The 20,781-nt window shown below is 40.8% G+C and overlaps 1 protein-coding gene across 1 annotated transcript in view; it reads left to right on the top strand.

Annotated features, from left to right (window-relative positions):
• The first annotated feature begins 2,276 nt into the window (after positions 1 to 2,276).
• Positions 2,277 to 20,781, top strand: part of TGFBR3 (transforming growth factor beta receptor 3) — a 107,674-nt gene continuing 89,169 nt past the window's right edge. The window contains exons 1-2 of the mRNA XM_059854223.1: positions 2,277 to 2,434; positions 13,402 to 13,574. Of these exons, the coding sequence (XP_059710206.1) occupies positions 13,517 to 13,574 (58 nt within the window). The 5' untranslated portion in view covers positions 2,277 to 2,434; positions 13,402 to 13,516. The remainder of the gene's footprint in view (positions 2,435 to 13,401; positions 13,575 to 20,781) is intronic.

The raw sequence follows: 20,781 nt of genomic DNA, 5'->3' as shown, positions 1-20,781 counted from the left end.
CAGTCTTTGAACATCATGTACATCAGCTGAGTTACATACTAGTTTATAACTAAAAATCAGTGTTCTTTGTGTCTTAGCCTTGAACTTTTTAAAACACCAGGGCAAGCGGTGTAAATCCTAGACTTTGCTCAAGAATGCTGACTACCGAACAGAATTGGCTCCATGGACAAGAACCAGTTCTTACCAACATCAGTGAAAATGGTGAAAACAATTTGGCTAAGGTTAGACCTATATACAAACAATTTGATTTTACAAAGGCTTGTGCATACATATTTGATGTCACATATAGTAACTCTCATGGCTACTTGTTTGAGTGATCCTAATCTGTTTAATTTAATTTTTGCAGGATTGGGACCTAAATGAGTAATAAAAATAATGTGTTTGCTTGAGTTTCAATCCCATTTTTAATCAGCAGTCTGGAATTTTAGCTAGCAGAAATATAGTAGACACACAATATGCCTTGAAATACATATATTGCTGTAGAATATTAGTTTTCTTCTCTGTTGAAGGGATTTCCCCCACCTCCACATCTCTCTTGCAAAAATTTTTCATCCTACATATGAGAGTGATAAGAGAGGAGGTATGTCATGCTCCAACATGCACAACTTTTCAAATGCTAAAAATAAATAAAAAATTCTTCAGGCGAGCTTAGGCTGCCAACAAGCAGTCTGAACTTGTATTTTACTTGTTTCTGCAGGTTTTTCTCCAGGTTTTGTAAGCCTGTTGGCTAAAATATTTAATGTACACGTAATGCTTGTTATTTGATTTACTTTGATTTCCTTGCTAGAGCTCTCATATACAGATAATGTAGTAGTTCTGAGGACTAGTCTTTGGGGGACCTAGCCATTGACTGATGTGTGGTGCATGCAGCAGAACTGTGAGTAAGGCTTGTCCAAACACAAAGAGGTTAAAGGTAATGGCAGTGGATTATTCTAGGTTGCAAACTGACATTTCAAGAGAGGTTAAATTGTGTCTGAACTCTTGTAACACTCCTCTTGGGTAGATGTAAGAACTTGGCATTTGTGACTCAGGGAAAAGGGCCTGAAGTCAAAGAGCATTATGAAAAAATCAACTTACACCTAATCCCCTCAGTAAGAAAGCCAATTAAAATAGCAAAATTTTGCTGAGACAATGTGGAGATATAGAGAAGTAGAGAGGAGTAAACTACTCCTCTCTACTTCTCTATATCTCCTCATTGTCTCCATGCCTACAGAAGAACAGTTGCTTACTTGGATAGTAATAGGAGTAGGGCTCAGTTTTGTGGTGAGAGTTTTGCTAGAATAGTTTGCCAAATTCTAGTACTGCTATCGCTACCATGACCTTTAGAGGACATTATAGGTTTGGAGAGCAGCACAGACCTGATGTTGCAGGACTGTGTCAGAAACTAACTCTGTTCATCTTGCTGAAGTATAAAGGTGTGGGTGGAAAGGCCTCATCTGTGGTGTAGCTCCCTTAATGACAGTTTTCTCCACAACTCGATAGTCTTGAAGTTGGGGGATTTGACAACCTTAGGCATGCCTTCTGCACTGAACAGCACTTTCTGTTATTTTCTAGTACAATGAACCTTGAGTGAACTGGAATAGTTTGCTCTGCTGTAAACGATGTCAGCTTTGCGGTGTTGGCCAAAACTCGTTCTGTTGCGGGCTTTTGGCTGCCCTCGGCTGGGGTGGCAGCACTGAGGGGGCGGCCGGGGCCTCGCTCTGCGCCAGCCGCCGGTGGGAGCTGGGCCCGCTCGGGGGGCTGCAGGGACGTACCTCGGTGCACAGGGCAGGGCACCGTCACACCTCCGCTCACACTGGGCCCGATACCGAGCGAAGCCCAGGCTCCGTTACGGACGCGGTGCCCGGCGGCCTCACGCGGTTTCGAGGCCGGTAACTTAAAGGCCGTTGCCGGTTCCGGCTGCCGTGAGCGGGGACTGTGCCCCTAGCCCCGGCTGCGCGGGGGTTTTCGAGCCGCTGGCCGCCAGCACAGCCGGGCCGTGGGCGACCCCAGGGCCCCCTCACAGCTCCCGGCGGGGCGGGCGGGTCACAGGTGTGGAACGGGACGGGACGGGGCAGGCAGGGGCCGCGGCGCGCGCTCGCGGCACGCGGGCGCGAGGGGCGGTGGCGGCGGGCGTGGCCGTCACGGCGCCGTCTCCGCCCCGCGCCCAATGGCGGCACCGCCCGCGCCCGCCCGCCCCGCCCCGCCCCGCCCCGCGGGCCGCGGGGTTACTGCCGGGCCGGAGGCCGGGCGGGCGCACACGCGCCTCCTCCGCCTCCGCCTCCTCGCCGCCTCCTCGCCGCCTCCTCCGCGCGCCGCGGGCCGGGCAGCGGTGGCCGGCGCTGGGCGGCCTTGGCGAGGGCTGCGTTCCCGTCCCGGCCGGCGGTGCCCATGGCGTAGCTGCGCTGCTGCGCGCCTGCTCCGCGGGACGCGGCGTGGACGGACCTGCTGCCGGGTAGGTGCGGCGGCCGCGACCCCCGCCCCGACAGCGGCAATTCGGGCCGGGCGCCCCGCAGGGATGCGCCGTCCGCTGGGGCGGGCGCGGGGTGTGCGCCCCTCGGGGTGTCACCGTGACCGGGCTGAGCGGGAGGGTCCCGGGGGCCTCCGCCGGGCGCGCGGTGCGGGGATCTGCCGGGGGCGGTCAGTGTCCGCACGCGCGCCGGGAGGAGCGGCTCGCCCCTCGGGACCGTGCGAGCTGCGGGCTCCCTGTGGGAACCCAGGGGAGAGCCGAGAGGTGGGCGCCTGGCGAGGGGGAACTACAGGTGTCCCAGCGGCAGTCACTGTGTCCGGCTGGTGGGTACGTGCTGCGCGCGTTGCGGGCAGAGGGCGAAATGCTTTGCAGAGGCTCGCTCTGCTGTGCGCGAGTGTGTCCTCGGACACTTTATGAGGCCAGGTGTGAACTCGGCGATGTACGAGCAGAGCATGAGTTCAGTGTAAATGAGAATAATATAAGGGCCAGTATAATGTCCCTTCAGTGCTAGTTCAGTGAGGAGTTGACATGTGGGAGTTACTACTGCATATTTTGCAGGGGATGCACTGGAGTCAAGTCACTGTGGTCTTCTGAGTACGGCTCTCCTAGTAATAACAAGAATGTGGCTGTAATGTTAGATGTAAATACAGTAACTTTTTAAACACGAGCTTTCCCCAGTTTCAAGTGCACTTGTAGTTCCAAAGTCATTGGTGTCAAACAGCTCAGGATATTATACTTCTTCTCCCTTTCAAGAAAAAGGACTTCTTCAGGTGTAGTGTGCATGTGCAGTTATGCCTTTTCCACTTACTGTGGATGTAGCCAAATGTAAATCTGCTTATCTCAGTTCTATTAAGCTGTAGCTGTTAAAATTGATTTGCTGTCATTTATTATTTTCTTCTCAAATGTATGATCATTAGCACAGTTCATTTTTTACATTATATTTCTGGTAGGGTTTGTAACTTGTTAAAGAGACGCTTGGACATGCAAGTGCCATGATTTTCTTCTAACAAAAAGTTTCTCTGGTTGGGTGTGTATTTATACTCATCTAAGTTTATGTACTTTTTGTTTGGTGAGGTCAAACAGGCTGATATCAGACTCCCAATGGGGAAAAAACCCAAAGTGAGAGAGCTGCCTGCTCACTAACTGTGGCATCACTTAGATTTGTCTCATGGTGACCTGGAGGACTGTTGCTATTGTAGTCTCATATGTGGAAGACTTTACATGTGTAAATGAAAATTCTTCCCAAGACAAAATCTATTTGTTTATTGCTACTTATGAAGATTACTTTATTTCCCTTACAGTGCATGCTTTTTCTCCATGAATGCCTGCTGCAGCACGAGTTGGTAGCTGGGTTTTAATTAGCTCTGCACAGGTATACTGTCTAAGTATTCCCAACAAGAGTGCTAGTAAAATGTTAATGGAAGATGCTTATTCATTTGAAGAGCTCCATTTTAACCCATGAAAGCTTACAGGGCTTGAGTTCCAGCTGAGGAGGAGCTGCTCCTCGAGTGCAGACGTGGGCCACTGCTGCAGCTGGTGCTGGGCTGGGGGAGGAAGGGAGGGACGTGTGTTGGAGGGGGGGCAGGTCATTGGCTTCCTTCAGTGAAGAGTTCTTTACTCTGAAACTTGCTTCCCCCAATTGTTTGCTGCAGTCCAACCTTTTCAAGTTTAAAGTGACACTTGAGATTTTTCTCTCTTGACATGCTTTCTCTCCCTGGGGAGATCTTGTTTCGTTGTTGATTTTGACGCATGTTTTGTGTGTCCAGAGCCTCATCTAGTCAAAGCGTGTAAGTGATATCCACTGAGGATGTGAGTTCTTTTAAAAAGTAACTTTTAGTTGTTGTTCCTGGCATCCAAAACATATTTTCATGCCCCAGCATCTTGAGGCCTACCACATGAAGTGTTTGGAAGTCAATTGCTAAACCAGCAGGGGGAACACAAAACTTGCTGTCTATGAAGTCCCTCCTTCTACCACAGTTGTAATTTATTAAAACTTTGGGCCTATACTTTTGATGGTATTTCTTTAGATGGTGAATGTTAATTTACTTGGAACACCCACATACATTGAAATAAGCACATTGTTTTGAAATACTTGCTTATAAATTTCCTCTAACAGGCATATCTCCCATTTTTCTGTATGCAATTTTTGTCATATTAGCCATGACTGATTTGTGAAAACACTACAGGTTTATGTGAGTGAAATTTCTCTTTGAAGATGTTTGAAATGAATTAAACCCAAGAAATGATATTTTGAGTAATCCTGCAAAGTTTCAGATAATGAACTAGACAAAATATTTTCACAGTGGAGCTCTTACTAGATCACATATGATTGTATGTAGACATCTTGAGAGCTCAAGTTGACTTGCAAAGCAGTTGAATTCTCACAAGAAACTATTTCTAGTATTTAGGATTTCCACAAGAGAAAATATTTTTAGATAGTCTCTTAGGTTTTAAGAAGTCATTACTGGCTCATTACTGTAGAGGTCAACTGATGGTCCCAGCACAGAGCAATAATGATGTTCCTTTTTGGTTCATATTGGCATAATGATTAAGTCTTTTGTACCAGGAATACTGAATGTAAAGGCTGTTGCCAAAGAAGGTTATGTGGATGGCTTGCACCAGTCCATATTGCTTTTTGGTCTGTGAAGTCTGGTGCAGCCAAGTGGCAAATACTGAAGGTGTGGATGCACAAACAGATGGCTGAATGGGAATTGGCAGAGTGTCAGCTATTCCCCAGTAAGAGCTGGGGAACAGCCTCTTACCCACAGTAAATGTGAGAATCTTGCTGCTTCTACTTCGGGTTAAGCCACCTTTCCCTGATGATGTGATAAAAACATGCCAAGGAGCATTTGCTACAGAGTAGCCAATTTGCTGCTTGTGAGTGATAACAATTGTATATTCCACTAGCAGTAGGTCTTAGGGCAAGTACAGACACAAAAAAGTTCATCCAAAATTAACAGTCCCAGGTCAGGTTTACAGCAAGATATGTAAGCTCTGGTTCTGGAATGGCACTAATTGCACAGTGAAGTATAAAGTAGATATAAATGTATATAAAGTGTATGCATATTTCAATGGCCATGTGTTGTTCTCTAAGAGCATCACGTGATGTTGCCTGCTACTAAAGGTACAAAAAGATGTATGGTAAATTCCATTGGCAATCTGCATCGTCTGTCCTTTTTGTGGAATCCCAAAACATTCTCTCCAGACGGTTCTCTGAGATGCTCTAGTCTAGTGTACTTTGTAGAGCCAAACTGAAATTTCTGCTTTAATGTGATTTGCAGATATTGGTAAATCTTTGCCTCATTTGTCTTACAATTCTTTTCTTTGATATTGCCAATAATATTGTGGTAAAATTAAAGACACAAATTATCAAGTCTTGGGCCATTTATGTGAATCTCAGAAAATACTATCTGGATACAGATTGCAAATATTTTTGCAATCACATTGCTTTTGATCTAGTTCCACAAAATATTTGTGTCTTATAAGTAGGCATTGCTTCTATAGCAGTAATATTTGTGATGATTAACAGTGGTATGCTAGTTTCTAGCCACTTCATGAGTACAAGCATGTTGTGCCATAAAAAGGTGCTAGGAAAAAGTAGTGCAGTTGGAATTGCTTTAACCATCACTGTGGATTCGCATTTTTATGTGCTGGCATTCATCCAACAGAGCAGCATTTCTTGTGCTGTTACAGCAACAATTAACTCTGTGGTAGCCAAATTGAAAGAGATTTACCAGATTTCAGATATCTCTGGAAATCGTGGAAAGAGGAACTTTGAAGCTGCCACTTAATTTATATTCTATATTTTTTAATTTCAAGTATCACAAAATAGATGTTTTAAAGAAGAACTTTATGACCTTGATTATCTAAGTAGTCATATTTGTTGAGTTCAGCAGAGAACATTTCATATATTGCATTTTAAGTGTAATAACTGTTTATTTGTACTGCTTAAAAATAATTATGTCTTGGAAAGTATGCTAGTTTCTGATGTTTCTATAATGAAATGAATGGTGTTTTTGAGGAAAATGTGAAAACCATTTCATCTTCATCCTGTGAATATCACTTCAAAATAAGTGACACTTGCTTATTATTAACAAATTTAATTGCATTGTATTTAGCACTTCTGTGTAATAATCTGTCTAATTTCAGTACACTAGTTGGCCAAATTCAGATTTTTTTTTTTCTTCTGTCCTGCTGTAAGATGTTATAAAATTTTGAGAGTCAGCTGGAAAGGGCCTCTCTTTTAGATGATATCTGTTGTGACCTTGAAAGAGACCTGTTTAGATGGCAGGAGAGCAGCTTATCAAGAGGTCTTGGGTCTGAAACAAGTTAATTATAGAGCTACTGTCTAGAGGTTGTTTTTCTGCACAGAAGGCAATAGGGGCTGTGATACATAAGGTGTTATTAGTGATTCTGAAGAATAGTGGCAATTCATTTATTCTCTGATTCTCCTTTGTAAACATAGGCTTTTTCTGTTGGAAACTGGTGAGCTATATTGTGTGAGTCAGGGACAATAAAAAAATCCCAAAGTATCCAGTGAGCTTACTGTGTAATATAAATTTGCTGAATTCATTGCCAAGAAGCTGGAGGTGGATTGAAGACTGATATGTCCTCTTTTGCCTAACATTTGACAAGTAAGTTGTTAGACTGTAGCTGCATTTGACACTGTGTGATTAAGAACTATGGTAGTATTTTATCACACATGTGATGCATTGTTTTTTACAATGATCTGAGTGAAACAAAATCTGTTCTGCTTTCCAAAGCAGCTGTTGCAGTATTTGAAAAGAGCCTTTTCTTGTAAAAAAGCTATTGCATTAATGAACCAAGTCACTCCTCCAGTATGTACAGCTTGTGTTCTCTGATAGATGAGTTCCTCCCTCCAACAGTTAAAATCACCACTGTTTCTAAATACTTGTAGATCTGGTGATTTGGTTCACTCCCGTGATGATTATATAGATGATAATTTCCTTCTGACAGAAAGATGCACAAATTATTTATATGACTACAGGAATTTGTTGTGGTCTTCCCTCTCCCCATACCTGTGCCCAAAAATTTTTTTACAGTTGTCATTTATACATTTAATGTAAAATGATGAAAGGAATTCTGAATGATAACAATTTCATGGGAGTGTTCTCCACTCATTCTGAGTGGAACATGCTAGCATCTTGAGTGAAGCAAATCCCCAGTGAAGTGCTTATAAATTAAAAAATTAATGAAAAAATTTTGCTCCAACCTGAATGGATTTTTCTGCTCAACAAATGGAACGACACCATTTATTTGACAGAAAGTGAGAGGGTAGATAGCCCTACGCAAAGGGAAACTGCCTTTGACTCCTTTTTTTAATCGTGTGTCCCTTTAAGGACTTCCCTATTTGTGTGGGAGAAGTTTCCTATCTGCCAGATGTGCAGCTGAAAATTTAGTGGCTAACAGATAACTTTTGGTAAGTGTGTTTATCTTGCATTCTTGTTTAGCAACCTGAACAAATAATCTACTAATCTGCCTGCCTATTAGTGTTTGCCTTATTCTAGAGACCAAAAGACACGCTTCTTTTGTTGTTGTGTTTGCTTTTTTTACTAAAATGTGGGTCTGATAATGCATGCAGTTAACTTTAAAATACCTAGTAGTTAATATTTCAGCCTGTTAATTTACTTCTTGTAGTATCTAGTGGACCTTGGCAGTGAGGAGGGCTGGTTTGTATCACCTCATCCAATTCCCCTGTAATGAGAAGCACTGATTTTCAATCCTGTTCACTTATTTACTATTTTTTTTGTTTGTTTCTTTTAGCCTTCCCAAAGAGGATTGCATCCTTATACAGTGAATTTGTTTAATGCTGTAGTCTTGCTTTTCATCATACTCTTTGTGGGTTTCTCACAATTAACCCAGACAGTTGCTGGTATTTATAGGTCATGGTTTCAAAACTACTCTTCTAAATGTCATTTCAAGATTTTAAATCTACCAGTGATGGATTTAGTTTTTTTTCCTGGTAGGAAGGTTTTAGGTAGAATATTTCTAGATGCAGTCCTAAGGTTTTGCAGTTCAGTCTTGAAAAAAATAACAGTGCCAAGCATTCATTAACAGCAATTTGCTGAAATCTTTCACCCTGTGCGGACGAAGCCTTGCTGAATTGTTGGGAACTTTCCATCCTGCTGTGGCTTCAATTCCACAGAGATGCACTCCCTAGGGTTATATCTGTCTTGATAGGTACATTAGAGCTGTTATCTGTTGAGTTTAGGTGTGCAATTAGAAACCCAGCCAAGTAAAACTTGAGATAAATTAAATTTGTGTGAAGTTGTTGGCTGCTACTGTGTTTGTGAGGAGTAAGATAGTCAGTGCCAGGAAACCTATTCTGTTTCCAATTAGAAACAATAAAAAAGTTGGTAATTAGTCCAAAGAAATTTAACTATGAGAAGGAAATGTTGTAGAGATGTTTTTGCATGCAAGTTATGATGATCTTGCTTAGTGTGAAGATTCCTATTTCTATTATTTTTGTTTTAGGGTAAACTTCTTAGAAGCAGCAAGTCCCATTTAAAAAACATGAGCTTAGGTCCTGTTAGATGTGGTGAGATATTACTGGTTAATTGGGAACTTGAGTTTTATTTAAATGTACATTTGAGATTTCTTGGGTTGCCATGTTTTTATGTATGTATGTTTCTAGTAATCTCTGCTTTTTTGCCTCCTTAATTTGTATCAGAAAGATGGCATAAAATTGTGCTGCTGGTATTCCCTGGTAAGATCAGTGAGATTTCTTGTCTATCTTCTAACTACAAGGTGGAAGCTGAATGCCTAAAGTAGTGTTGTCTTTCCAGGCAGGTGTAAGGGGGTGCTGCTGTGGTCAAGGTGAGGTCCTGTTATGACTTCTTTTGCTTGTGAAAGAACAGAGTAGCTGTGAATTGCCCAGAAAATACACAGCTGAAGCTGGTGTGAGATTGCAGATTTCTTGAGCCATTACAGTAGAAGAGCTGTACAGCATCCCTGCTGCATGTTTTCTCCATTCCTTTTAGAGATGTCCTGATGTAGGAAGTGCCTGAGGGCTCTATGATAAAGGAAGACAATTCTGATTTGGTACTCAGATTACATGTGGGATGTTGGTCTTGTTACACTCTGTCTGCAGTGCAATCTGGGCTTCCTCCTGTAGAGGTTCAGTAACCTCTAGGAATTTCTGCTGTTGACAAAAAGCAATCTGTTCCAGTCTGCTCCTTGTGGAAGCCTGGTGTACTCCTTCCATTAAAAGATGCCCGAGTGCACTTCCTTCCCTTCCACGCATTGAAACCCTCCTGCATCCTGATCCTTTAAGAGACTATTCTCTTGTTTACACTTGGTAAGCAAAACCTTGCCCTCAACCTAGGAAGATTTAGCTGCATACTTCCCTGTGTTGGGGGGAAGGGAAATCCTGGGAATATAGAACAGAATGATTTTCTGGTCCTGTTTCTGTAAGCTGTCTCTTACTTTTGTGCTGTATTATGCAGTGATTCTTCACCCAAAACTTCCAATGTCTGGTGTCATCTAAATTGACAGCAATAAAATCAGGTGATTAAAAAAAGGGAAAGTTGTGAATCTGAAAGGGAAGTTGATTATGAAATGATACTGAGAATAGTCCACACTTTCATTCCAGCTGTGGGCAAAATATGTACCAGGTAACAAAATCCCCCTCCAGTACATTATTACTAAATAGGTGGAATGGTTTAACATTTTTATTGGACTTATTTGATTATATTTTTGTTCCTGTAATTTGGCAGGCTACATTGTAATACATTAATAAGAAAATAAATAAACAAAATACTAAAACAAAAATCACATGGAATAGAGGGGCACATTACTAAATGGCATAAAACATCTTCATTTGGCACTCTTCCAGTTCCCATAGCCTTTAACTGGGACTTGTTGAAATGTCCCATTACAAGCACAGCAGCATGTGAACTGCAGGACATCAGAGTTACTTTTTCCCTGGACTTTTTGATATGTCACAGTTTTTAGTTTTATTACTATTCATATATTCCCTGAAAATGCAACCAGTTTGTTGTTTCTAAACCAAAATCTGTCCCTTTATAGTTTATGAATAAGTTACTATTTTGAGTTCTGAATGAACTTGTGGGACTTTGTGTATATGCCTTGGACATAGACATTTAAAAATACAGACAAATTTTCAATTCCACACGAACATTTGTTAATACTATTAATCAGCTTTCCTGCCTGTATGTGTGCAAATCATGCAGAATTGACATGATGTCAGCTAATAAGTCTTCAAAAATGCATTTTTAATAGGAGTAGGGTTATAAATAAACTCTTTTGCTGTTCCTAAGTTTATAGAACTGCTCATATAGTTAACTATTTGTGGGGTTTCTTTACTCGAGATTCGGTGTACTTGATTACAAATGATTGCCTTATTTACCCACACATGGCATGCATGTATTCACTGCATTCTCACAGGGAAGCAGCTTGGACAAATGGAAGAAAAACCGGTTAAATGAGTGAAATGGTTGCCATGCCTAAAACAAGCAAACAAAAAGTGAAAAAGCTTTGGCTGTGAAGGCGGCCTTGGATGGCCTAGAAACTTGGGTTCACGTTGCTATGGCAAAACAACACAAAGGGACAGTTCCTGCTGGCTTCACTCAAGTATCCCCATTCACTTTGTTGGGACTTGTGATGTGACTTCAGAGGAGGAGGAATTTTGGCTTGCTTTGGTAGAGAAGTGTTTGTTAGCAGTGTTGTAGAGAGCTGTGCAACCTCTGGCACCACATGTGGAAAGAGGAGGGAATTACCAGAGTCCACGCTGATAAGGCAGAGAGGAAGTGGAAGTTATTCTTCAGGCAGTCAAGGAAAAGTTTAGACAACAAGAAGGGTAGAGTTAAGGCAGGGGAAGAACTTGTATGGGAAAGGTAGGTGCTGATTAATGAAATAGACGGTGGCTGTTGGGGAAGGGGCTTAAGGGAGTAGAAGTAAAAGGGATAAATAAAACAATAAGATCCCAATTCAGCAAGAAATGTGGCAAATTCCTATGCTAGAGAAGCTTTAATAGGGAACAGAAACACCCTAGAATCTGTGGCTCTGGCTGCCTGCAGGTTGGACTGGGCAGAGAAGCTTTGAAGAAGTAAGCAAAAATAAATTTACCAAGAGAAGAAAAGCGTGTAAAAGTTGAAGCTAAGGAGACTGCTGATTTCAAGAAGACTACTGCATAAAAAGTACTTGGCTAAAAGTACAGAATTGGGCTGAGTAGAAAGGTGCTCCAATGTCCTGAAGCCTGAACCTAACCCAGGGTGTGCAGTTGTTCATATTTATAGTTCTTCAAGCACTTTAGAGCAGTCCCATCCCTTTCTAGAGAGCATTAGGCCCGTGTGGGGGTGGAAACATTTCTGTTAGTGGCAGAACAGTGCAGAATGTCATTTCTTAGTGACAAGCCATCCACAGACCACAGAGCCTTATGGTCTGGGAGTGCTTGTCAGTAAGAACTGGAAAATCCATAGGGAAAGATGGGTTTTTTAAAGAGTAATCCTCATGCTTCTAGCCTGTGAATTCTTCCATGTTGTCGTAGTATTAAAGGTGACTTTTTAGTTCAAAGGCTAGCTTTAAAAAAATCCAAAGACTGAAATTCTGAGGAAGATGAGTAGCAGGTTTTTACAAAGAAAACTATTTATGTAGGTGAAAGGCAGGGAGGAAACAGCAGTGCACTCAAGTGATTTGTGTTTCCTCTGCTGCTGGCTCTAACAAATGTAGATTGCTTGAAGTACCACTGAATTAAGGATAACATTTCTTGTCCTCTAGCTTAGCACAGCAATGAGATCTGTCCTTCCAGTCAGTGCTTTGGTGTGTTTCAAAAGCACCATGCTTTTCACTGGGCTCTAGCTGAGCCTTATGCGTTGAAATTCTCATGGGCATCAGAGGCTCCTAATTGAAACCAAATTAAAACCTCATGCTTTCTCCTCTGCTTGTCCTTATGTACTTCAAAATGTTTCCTTCCCTTCCATTTCCCCAGCCTTCTTTTAAACCTAATAAAAGCTAGAAGTAGTCAGGTTCTTCCTGGTGTTCCTAGCAGCACATATTCATGAATTGATCTGCAGATAAAAATTTCTCAGCAAGATAGGGTCTTTGTGCTTTTTAGATGGCCCCATAGTCTTCAATGGTTTTGATTCAGATGCCCTCTTTTGCCAGCCTTCCTTGCAGCTTGTTGTAGTAAAAAGCATTGGCATGAAAACATATTTAATAAACCCAAAACTCTCGTGTCTTCTTCTCTTTCTCTTCCACATGAGGATTTTTTGGCTATACTTTTAATATGCCCTTTTGTGATCTCATTTACAAAAATAGCCACCCAGATATACCCCAAAGGAAAAGATGATTCTCTTGGAAATTTCTTCTGAACGTCTAGTTCGCTAGCAGTTGTGTTTACTTCTTGGGTAAATAGTTTAGGTTCCTTATTCCTTTGCTCAGCTTTCTTCTCTTAAGGGAGAGATCTTCCTATTTTGTGGGCTGGCTTTTCCTCCTTTTCCTAGTTTGCAATTTTGAGTTACCCATCAACCAGCTAGAGCAAATGTGAAACATTTCTCCATGCTATAATAAAGGTAGCAGCAGATAACTGAGCAAACAAATGTTTATATGCACCAGAGAAAGTCTGATGACTTAAAATAAACATATCTGAGGGTGTGAGTACCATTGGCAGGCTTCAGTGGGACTTTGGTATTAGCTGACAGAGAGGACTCTGGGGCCTCACTTCCAAACAGATCCTAACTTGCACAATGTATAATATAAGGGAGCAACATCTGCAAAGAAGTACTGAAATACAGGGGGAGGAGTACTGGGTTATTGGTACCTAGGGTATCTGACAAAATAAAATGCACTCCCCTACTAGACCTTTAAGAAAAAGTTCTGTTTCTCTTCTTACAACAGACATAATTTTAAATATCTAACAATATTTCTGTTGTTGTATTTGTATTAATGTTTATTTTTATTTCTTTCTGTAGGCAATTAAAAGTCCAGAAGATCTGATTTCAAAGCTCACCACAAATTTCAAAGAAAGTAAATCTACATGAGGAGCCACAAAGCAAGTTGATTTGAGAAGATAGAGCATTTACAAAAATGTCAAGTTGTGTGACTTCAGTGTTTGCTTTGATGGTTTTGTGCTTTGCAGCTGCAGGTAGGTGGTATTATGCAAATCATGCATTCAGTGGATGAACGAGATGTACATATTTAGAATTGTTGATCAGAAATACTTTCATGCTGAAAAAAGTAGGTCAGCTAAAGTTTGTTTATGTCTAGGTTTTCTGTAAAACTGTTGTGATCTTAATTGCATAATATATGATGTGAGAACAATGCTGTTCCTATAAGAATGTTTTCTTGCATCTATGTTCACCCTTAAAATTTAAGAACTGCAATAGTAATGTAAATTGTTTAGATTATTTACCTATTTATTTTTAAAAATTACATGGTGCACTTAAAGGGGAGGGTTGATATGGAAGCCTTTGGGAGTGGAAGCAGTGTAGCTCTGCCAGCATGATGAACTATTGGCTCTGCCAAGAGTCTGAATTTATTTTCCCAGGTGCAGAGTTGGGCTGGTGAAGTTGAGGCTGCTAGAGTCTCTCTGCAGAACTGGGCTGAAAGGGTGTACCTGCTCAGCTCCATGCTGCCTCCAAGACCTGTAATCTGGAATTAAGCCCCAATTATTTGACTTTATAAAAAATGTCAGACAAAATCCCAGAAAGATTCATAATAAGTCACAGAGCCTGTCCATCCTTCCTGCCTTATTGGGATAAACCTCACCTCAGTCATTCCTGACAGTTGTCTAACCTGACTTACAGTCAACCATTAGCAATGATGGCAGAAGCCTGTTAGTACCAGTTGTCTGTGTTAATGGAGTCCTTTTAGGTTAGGAACATGCATTGCCATTTAAGGGGATTGTTCCTGTCCCACATTTTGGCCTAGCTGGGGATTTTTTAAACAGTATGTTGCAATAACTTGTGACAGAGAAAGGAAAGATCTGTAGAGTTCAAGTACCTAGTTTATTCTGTAGTTTCTTCAAGCACTGAAGTGATTCTACTCAGAATGTTTGTTTGTCCAAGTTCTTTCTGTGGTTGCAAGGGGAAGCCTCTTATGTGTCCAGCTTGTGTACAGCGTGGGTCTTTGGAGAAGAGGCCAAGTGGATGTGCAGTCAGTCAGTCAAAATGAGACAGTGGGAAAAGTAGACAGTGGACAGATGGCTTGCTTAAATCTGAGATGTCCTCACTGTGGAAAAGATGACCAGCTTTGGAAGAGACAGGGCTAAACAATTAAATGTGTTACAATTTGGCTTCATTTCATCTTCAGCATGGAAAATTATGTTATTTCAAGCCCTCAAGCCTTGTGGGACTTTCTCTGGGTTTGACCTCCTTGAAGGCATCCATCCAACATGAGTAACTTTGATTGTTTAATAGTACGTGATGCTGACAGTTTGCAATAGCTTCGTTACAGACAGACTTCCAGCAATGCAGGGTGTGTCTGAGTGTGTCTGCAGCTCCAGCTGAGGACATCAATGCTGCTCTTGGCTGACAAAAGCCATTACTTGCAGCAAATCTGTATCATTCTAGATGTGTAAAAATCTACTTAAAAGGAAAGGCCAGTGCAGAAAAGAAAAGCTTTCTTAATTGATCAAAACCATAATTCTGTTTTACTGCTGAGGAGAATGCTTGCCTATTGAGTCAGTTTACCTCTTAATGCTAGCTTTAATTAAAATTCAGTGATTTAAAAGTGCTATCAGGCAGTACTACTATTAGAAAGTTATTCAGTGTTCAGAAAATGTAATGTGTCTGTCTTGAAATTTGTTGTGGTTTTTTTGGTTTTACTCCCCATCTCTGTGTTTTCCTCTGGCAGATATTCTAGAAACAAACTCTTAAAAAGCTTTGGATTCAATCAGATGCTTAAGTAGAGTGACAGAATTACTTTGGCTGGAAGGGACCTCTGGAAGTCTACTCCAGCACCCTGCTTGGAGGAAGGCTAGTTTCAAATTCTTTCTTTCTTGGAGACTGATTTTTCTTCTATCTGTATGGGAAGAAATCAGCTGAGGGGAGTAGGAAGGGTTACAGTCTGTTAGGAGAAGGTGAGGAAGCACAGTCTTTGTGGTTTCTGGCTATATCTGCCTGTATGTTTTGGTTTTCTTCCATGCTTTTTAATTTTTTCAATAAATTCTTAATGAGAACAACTAGATAAATGTCCTTTACAGAGTATAATGAGTACAGCGAGATAAAAGCAAGAACTGATGGACTATGATGAAGAGGGAAGAGATGTCAGATAGATGTAATTAAAACTGAGGAAGGACAGCTCTCTGAAGGTTATTTAGCTAGAGCTTTTGCAACTTGGCTTTGAGTCCTTTTAATGCAAACAGTTATGCTTTAAATGCAGGGAGTTTGTGGCTCTGGCTGAAGAACAGGTGGGAGCACACAGTGTGTTCCAGTTGTGTGAAAAGCTGGCAGAGGCCCCCAGGCTCTGGTCAGTGTGGTGTCCAGGGCACTGCAGGCGTGGCTCCTAATTGCCTGTGTACAGAACCCGTGCTTTTTCAGTCTTGAGCCACAAATGTACTAGTATAAATAATACTAGAAGTCTAAATAAAGTTAAGAAGTATAAATAAAATCCCTTGCTTGTGGTGGAGCCTGGGGGAGGCAGGGGGCAGCATGCCACCTCCCTAGGGTATTGATTTTTTTACTTTTGAGTCTTTTTCCAGCTTGCTCGTTGTTTCTGAAGAAGTGAGGCTGCTGCAGCAGAGCACACCTTTGTTTTGTTTGCCAATCCTACACTGAAACTGCTACTACTGGTTATGGGGGGGCTTTTGCTGACATTATAATAGCTTCAGCATTCTTGTATTTTCAGGTGTCAGTGAGGTTCTAGACAGAATCGATGCTTTCTTTGGTTTCTTTTTTTCCAGTCTTGCTCTTGAAGGTACTAGTGTGTTAAATATATCAAACCCCCCCAAAACCCTGGAGTTACATGACATGATGCACAGAGATGGGTGGTCAAAGACGAGTCACAGACATGCATGTATTTCAAGCTAATAGTTTAAATATTACACCTCACTAACTGCATTGCAAATAGTCTATATAAATATTCAAAGAATATTTGCCTGTTCTTCTACCTCCTCATACTACCTGGATGTATGTAGCTAAATGCTTATCTGAATTTGGTTTGCTTTCGTCTTGTACATGGATTTCTTGTAAGCTTTTATTTGTAAAGCTTTAATTGGGCAGAAAAAGACTGCAAAGAAAACCTTGATTACTCTGAGATTTTTCTACTTCATGGAAAGTCCAAGGCAGGATGAAGAGAAACTTCTGGCAAGCTATCTACCCGACTGAAGGAATTAAGTTTTTGAAGTGGGATTAAATTAAGGTCTGGCAACCTGCAGTAGGAGCTGCACACAAACACTTAGAACTACACACAGTTATCCAGGCCTTGGATGACCTCTTAAATTAGTCTGGCTTTGTAATCTTGGAGCAAAAATATTCTGTCCTAACGTGGCTTAAATCAAAGGCTGGAACATATTTATTTTACTTGCTGGCAAGTTAGTGCAGTTGGGTGCGTGATGCATGTCTTAATAAAATGTCTTAGAGGACAACTGAAATACATACCTGCTCTAGACCTTGAGGGCCAAACCTTCAAGACGGGTTCTTCCTTGAATTTAAAAAATATTCCCATTCCTTCAACTTCTATTTTTTTTTTTTGGTTGGTATGTTTGTTTGTTTTCTATCCTGCATTACTGGAAAGAAGACAGAAGGGTGATAGATCCTATGGATTTACAGTGGCCAAAGGTTCTCACTGCAGCCTCTGTGATAGGTCCTCTGTTGGTGCAAATCGTTCCTTCTGCTGAGAAAGCAGTGCAGCTGTGGTGCCTGATACCAACTGGAATTTGCCCATGGAGCCATGTTCACTTTGCTTCAGCCCCCCCTGATATTTAGCATTGCGTGTGCTTGACTTGTAGGCACCTTTCTCCTTATGACTGTGTTTCATGGTTGTGGTCAGGCAGATGAAGATCCTGTAAAATTAGATATATTGAAGAATTTACCTATTTTCTGTGATACTGAGGTCACTGGTTTATCTTCTCATGTTAGGTCTTTATGGTTCTCTTCTAACAGCTCTTTACTCCCTGGTTCTCCACTCTATTGTATTCTTAGCTGTTTTTTCTTTCTTTTTAGACACTTGTTTTTGTAAGTAGTCTTACATTGTTCAGAGCATGTGTGCTTCATTTTCAGTAAGACTGTTCACTTGCAAGCTCACGTTATCTTCTGGATCTGTGCCCCCAGATGTGATGGTTATGGGTGTTAAGTCAATAATCAGAACAGCAGGAAGAAACAGGCCTTGTCATGACACCTAGTTTTTATGTTTTTTAAAGATGAACTTCCCCTGACCTTGAACATTGTGTTTCGAAAAGCAATATATGATTTCTTCAATGCACAGTAGAAAAACCTTCTAATAGAAGATGAAGGACATGATTAAAAAAAAAAAGTAGAAATTAATACTTGGAGTTACACAAATTTCCTTCTATTTTAAACAGTGTTTGCTGGGTATTTCCCAGATGTAATTAGACTGTAATTATTTTTCCCCCAAAGCATTTGTTGCCAGAGGTGTGGAATTTTTTGTTTGTTTAAATTGTGTTAAGGGATGAGAACCAAGGGACAGAGGTTGGATCTTGAATTCTTAGGACTGAAGTAAAGCACAGGCTGGTTGCAGCATTCAGCTTTTGAATGGAAGAGGATTTCACTCTCAACTTCCCTTTCCCTTCACATCTTTTGCATAATCAGCTGACTTCGCCTCCCTTGTAAAATCACCTATCTGTTTATGGTCTGGGTGTTCAGACTTTTGAGGATGAAATGAGCCAGCACTCAGAACATTTGAAGATTTGCAGTCTCAGAGAATTAGAGGTTCGTGTGCTGTGCCGTGTCAGAAAGGCTGCAAGCCCTCCTGCAGGGGCTGCAAGCGAATGCCCGTGCTCTTCAGGGGAGGCTAACATGCTCTCAGTTCTGAGAAATGCTATTGAGAAACCAGTGACTGGCTATTAAAAGTGGAAATTGTTCTAATTTTTTTATTCCTTCATCATCCTGATGGTGATTTGAATCATATTAATACCACATGTTTATCTGATAGGGAATCAAATGATGAATTCCTAAATTCATGTCAGTGAGCTCTGTGGCATAACTTTGAGATGCCAAAATATACATAAAAATGAGTTAATTTTCATTTCACACAAAACATAATACCTTTCAAGCAGTGAATTGTTGTAAGTGAGCACTTTAAATACAAAGACTGATTAAAATTGGGAAGCTAAACTAAATCTGTGTCCCCTGATTTAAGTTTCTTCAGCATTCTTGTGCTGCATAATGATCTATTCCTTTGTAAATTACTTTTTTCTGTTCATCTGTCTGTCTTTCAGCAACTGAATTGAATCAAATCCTGTGCCATTTCTATGTGCTTTATGCATAAATAGTGGTTTTTTATCTTCCAAACCCACGCAAAAATTCTGAAGAATTTAAAGAGTCAGGACACAGAGAAGGGTTATGTATTTTCAAAGAGGTAATTGTATCACAGACTTGGAATGGCTTGAACTGAGCAGACTTCATTTTTCCTGTATCAGCAAGGCTCTCAAGCTAAAACCAGTTGAATTTCAGCAGAATTCTGCACAATTCTGCACCCATGTGGAGCAGTAGGATGTGGGATTGTGGGTCCTGATTCAGCAGAACAGCTGAGTGTATATCCAAGTGTTTGCTGAACTGGGGCATTTATCACTAAACACAAATATCTGGTTCTTTGAATCAAACTGACTCTGGCAATGCCAAAGGAGTCCTAAGAAATATGCAGCCCATAATGCAGTACTGGAACTGTGTAAGTGCAGGCAAATGGCATTACTGAGGGTCTCTGGGGGGAGGTACTCCACTGATGAAAAGCAGTTTTGAGGAAGATTTTATAGCACAGAATGGGGATGGCATTAATCCTTGTCTTTGTAAGGGAATTTATTCAAGTTTTTCTTTTTTTAAGAGAAACTTGTCTTTAACAAGTTCTAAGCCTCACATAATTATTTTATAAATACTTTGCTAAAAATAATTCTTTTGTTTTCTGAAGGGAATTGGGATTTGAGGTTTTGCTTGTAGATCTTTTAATATCCTTTCTGTATTTCAGGCCCTTATTAACTCTTTCTTAGCTTTTCCATCTGTCATTTGTCTTATAAATAACACGATCCCTTTAATTAATAAAAAAGTGAAAAGAGCCTATTTAGTTAACTGAAGATTAGACTTCAGATGCTGTAGAACCCCACAGCCAGCATTCCCAAATGGTCCTGGGGTGTCTCAACAAGAAATGAAGCATCTGCTATTAGAAAAACAATTGCTATTTTAATATGAAAATTGTATTGAATTTCTGCAAATCTTTTATAAGCTCCTTCCACTGAACCATGCTTGTATGATTCAATGCCATTATTTTACTGCCGGTGATGTTATAGTGTAGAGAAAATATAGGAACCAGATACATGCCTTTTCTAGAAAGAGAAATAGTTTAACCCTCTGTAGCTAGTGCTAAAAAAACTGAAGTCCCTTAGGCTGTAAGTCATAGGAGAGATGAATTTGGAGTGCAAAAAAAATATATTTAGCACAAAGACTGTACCATGTTTCATTACCTGAAGGCACTAAGTTGGATTCCTCTTTGGTGTGAACTTATTTTAAGTCAGGGGAATTTCATCAAGGATAAATTTTGACCCCAGGTGACAAAAGCAAGGGTTTTTAGTAATGCCATGAAGTGCAGCTGCTTTAAGCACAATGTGCTTTTCTTCTTAAGCGTACTTTAGAAAAGATGGAGCTATTGTTCCTTTTTTGGCAGCTTCCTCACTGTGAGACTTACTAATAGGCATTTAATAAAAAAAGGATTTTACCTGTCAGGGGTGGAAATAACTAAAGTGAAAATGTCAGTACTCTCATTATTGAAGTAGTGCAGCGACGATGTAACAAATAAAGGAATTTGGGGCTGGGCAATGGAAACGTGTGAGGTTTGTTGCTGTTCTATCTCTTCAGCAAAAAGTTGGCTTTCACCTGAAGCATGTTTGGTGTTTTGGTGGTGAGTTTTTCTGTTGTTTTCTTTTCCTTAATACTTGAAGTCAAGAGTGAGTGAAGAATTTATTTTTATGGTTATTTTCCGTCATTTTCCTCTTTACTTTTTATTCATTCCCTTCTGCCTGGTGTCTGGAAAGGATGATGGATGCAATCCATTTTGGAATAAATAGTTTTTCTTTATTTATGTTTTTAATTTAAATAGAGCAGTAATACATATGTCCTACTAGAGATGCACCTCAAGTTATTTTGATTCTAGCTACTATGTCAAAATGAATTTTTTCCATCACA

The sequence above is a fragment of the Haemorhous mexicanus genome, chromosome 9, assembly GCF_027477595.1.
Source record: "Haemorhous mexicanus isolate bHaeMex1 chromosome 9, bHaeMex1.pri, whole genome shotgun sequence".
In the NCBI taxonomy this organism is placed as follows: Eukaryota; Metazoa; Chordata; class Aves; order Passeriformes; family Fringillidae; genus Haemorhous; species Haemorhous mexicanus.
This window is presented reverse-complemented; position numbering and strand designations above follow the sequence as displayed.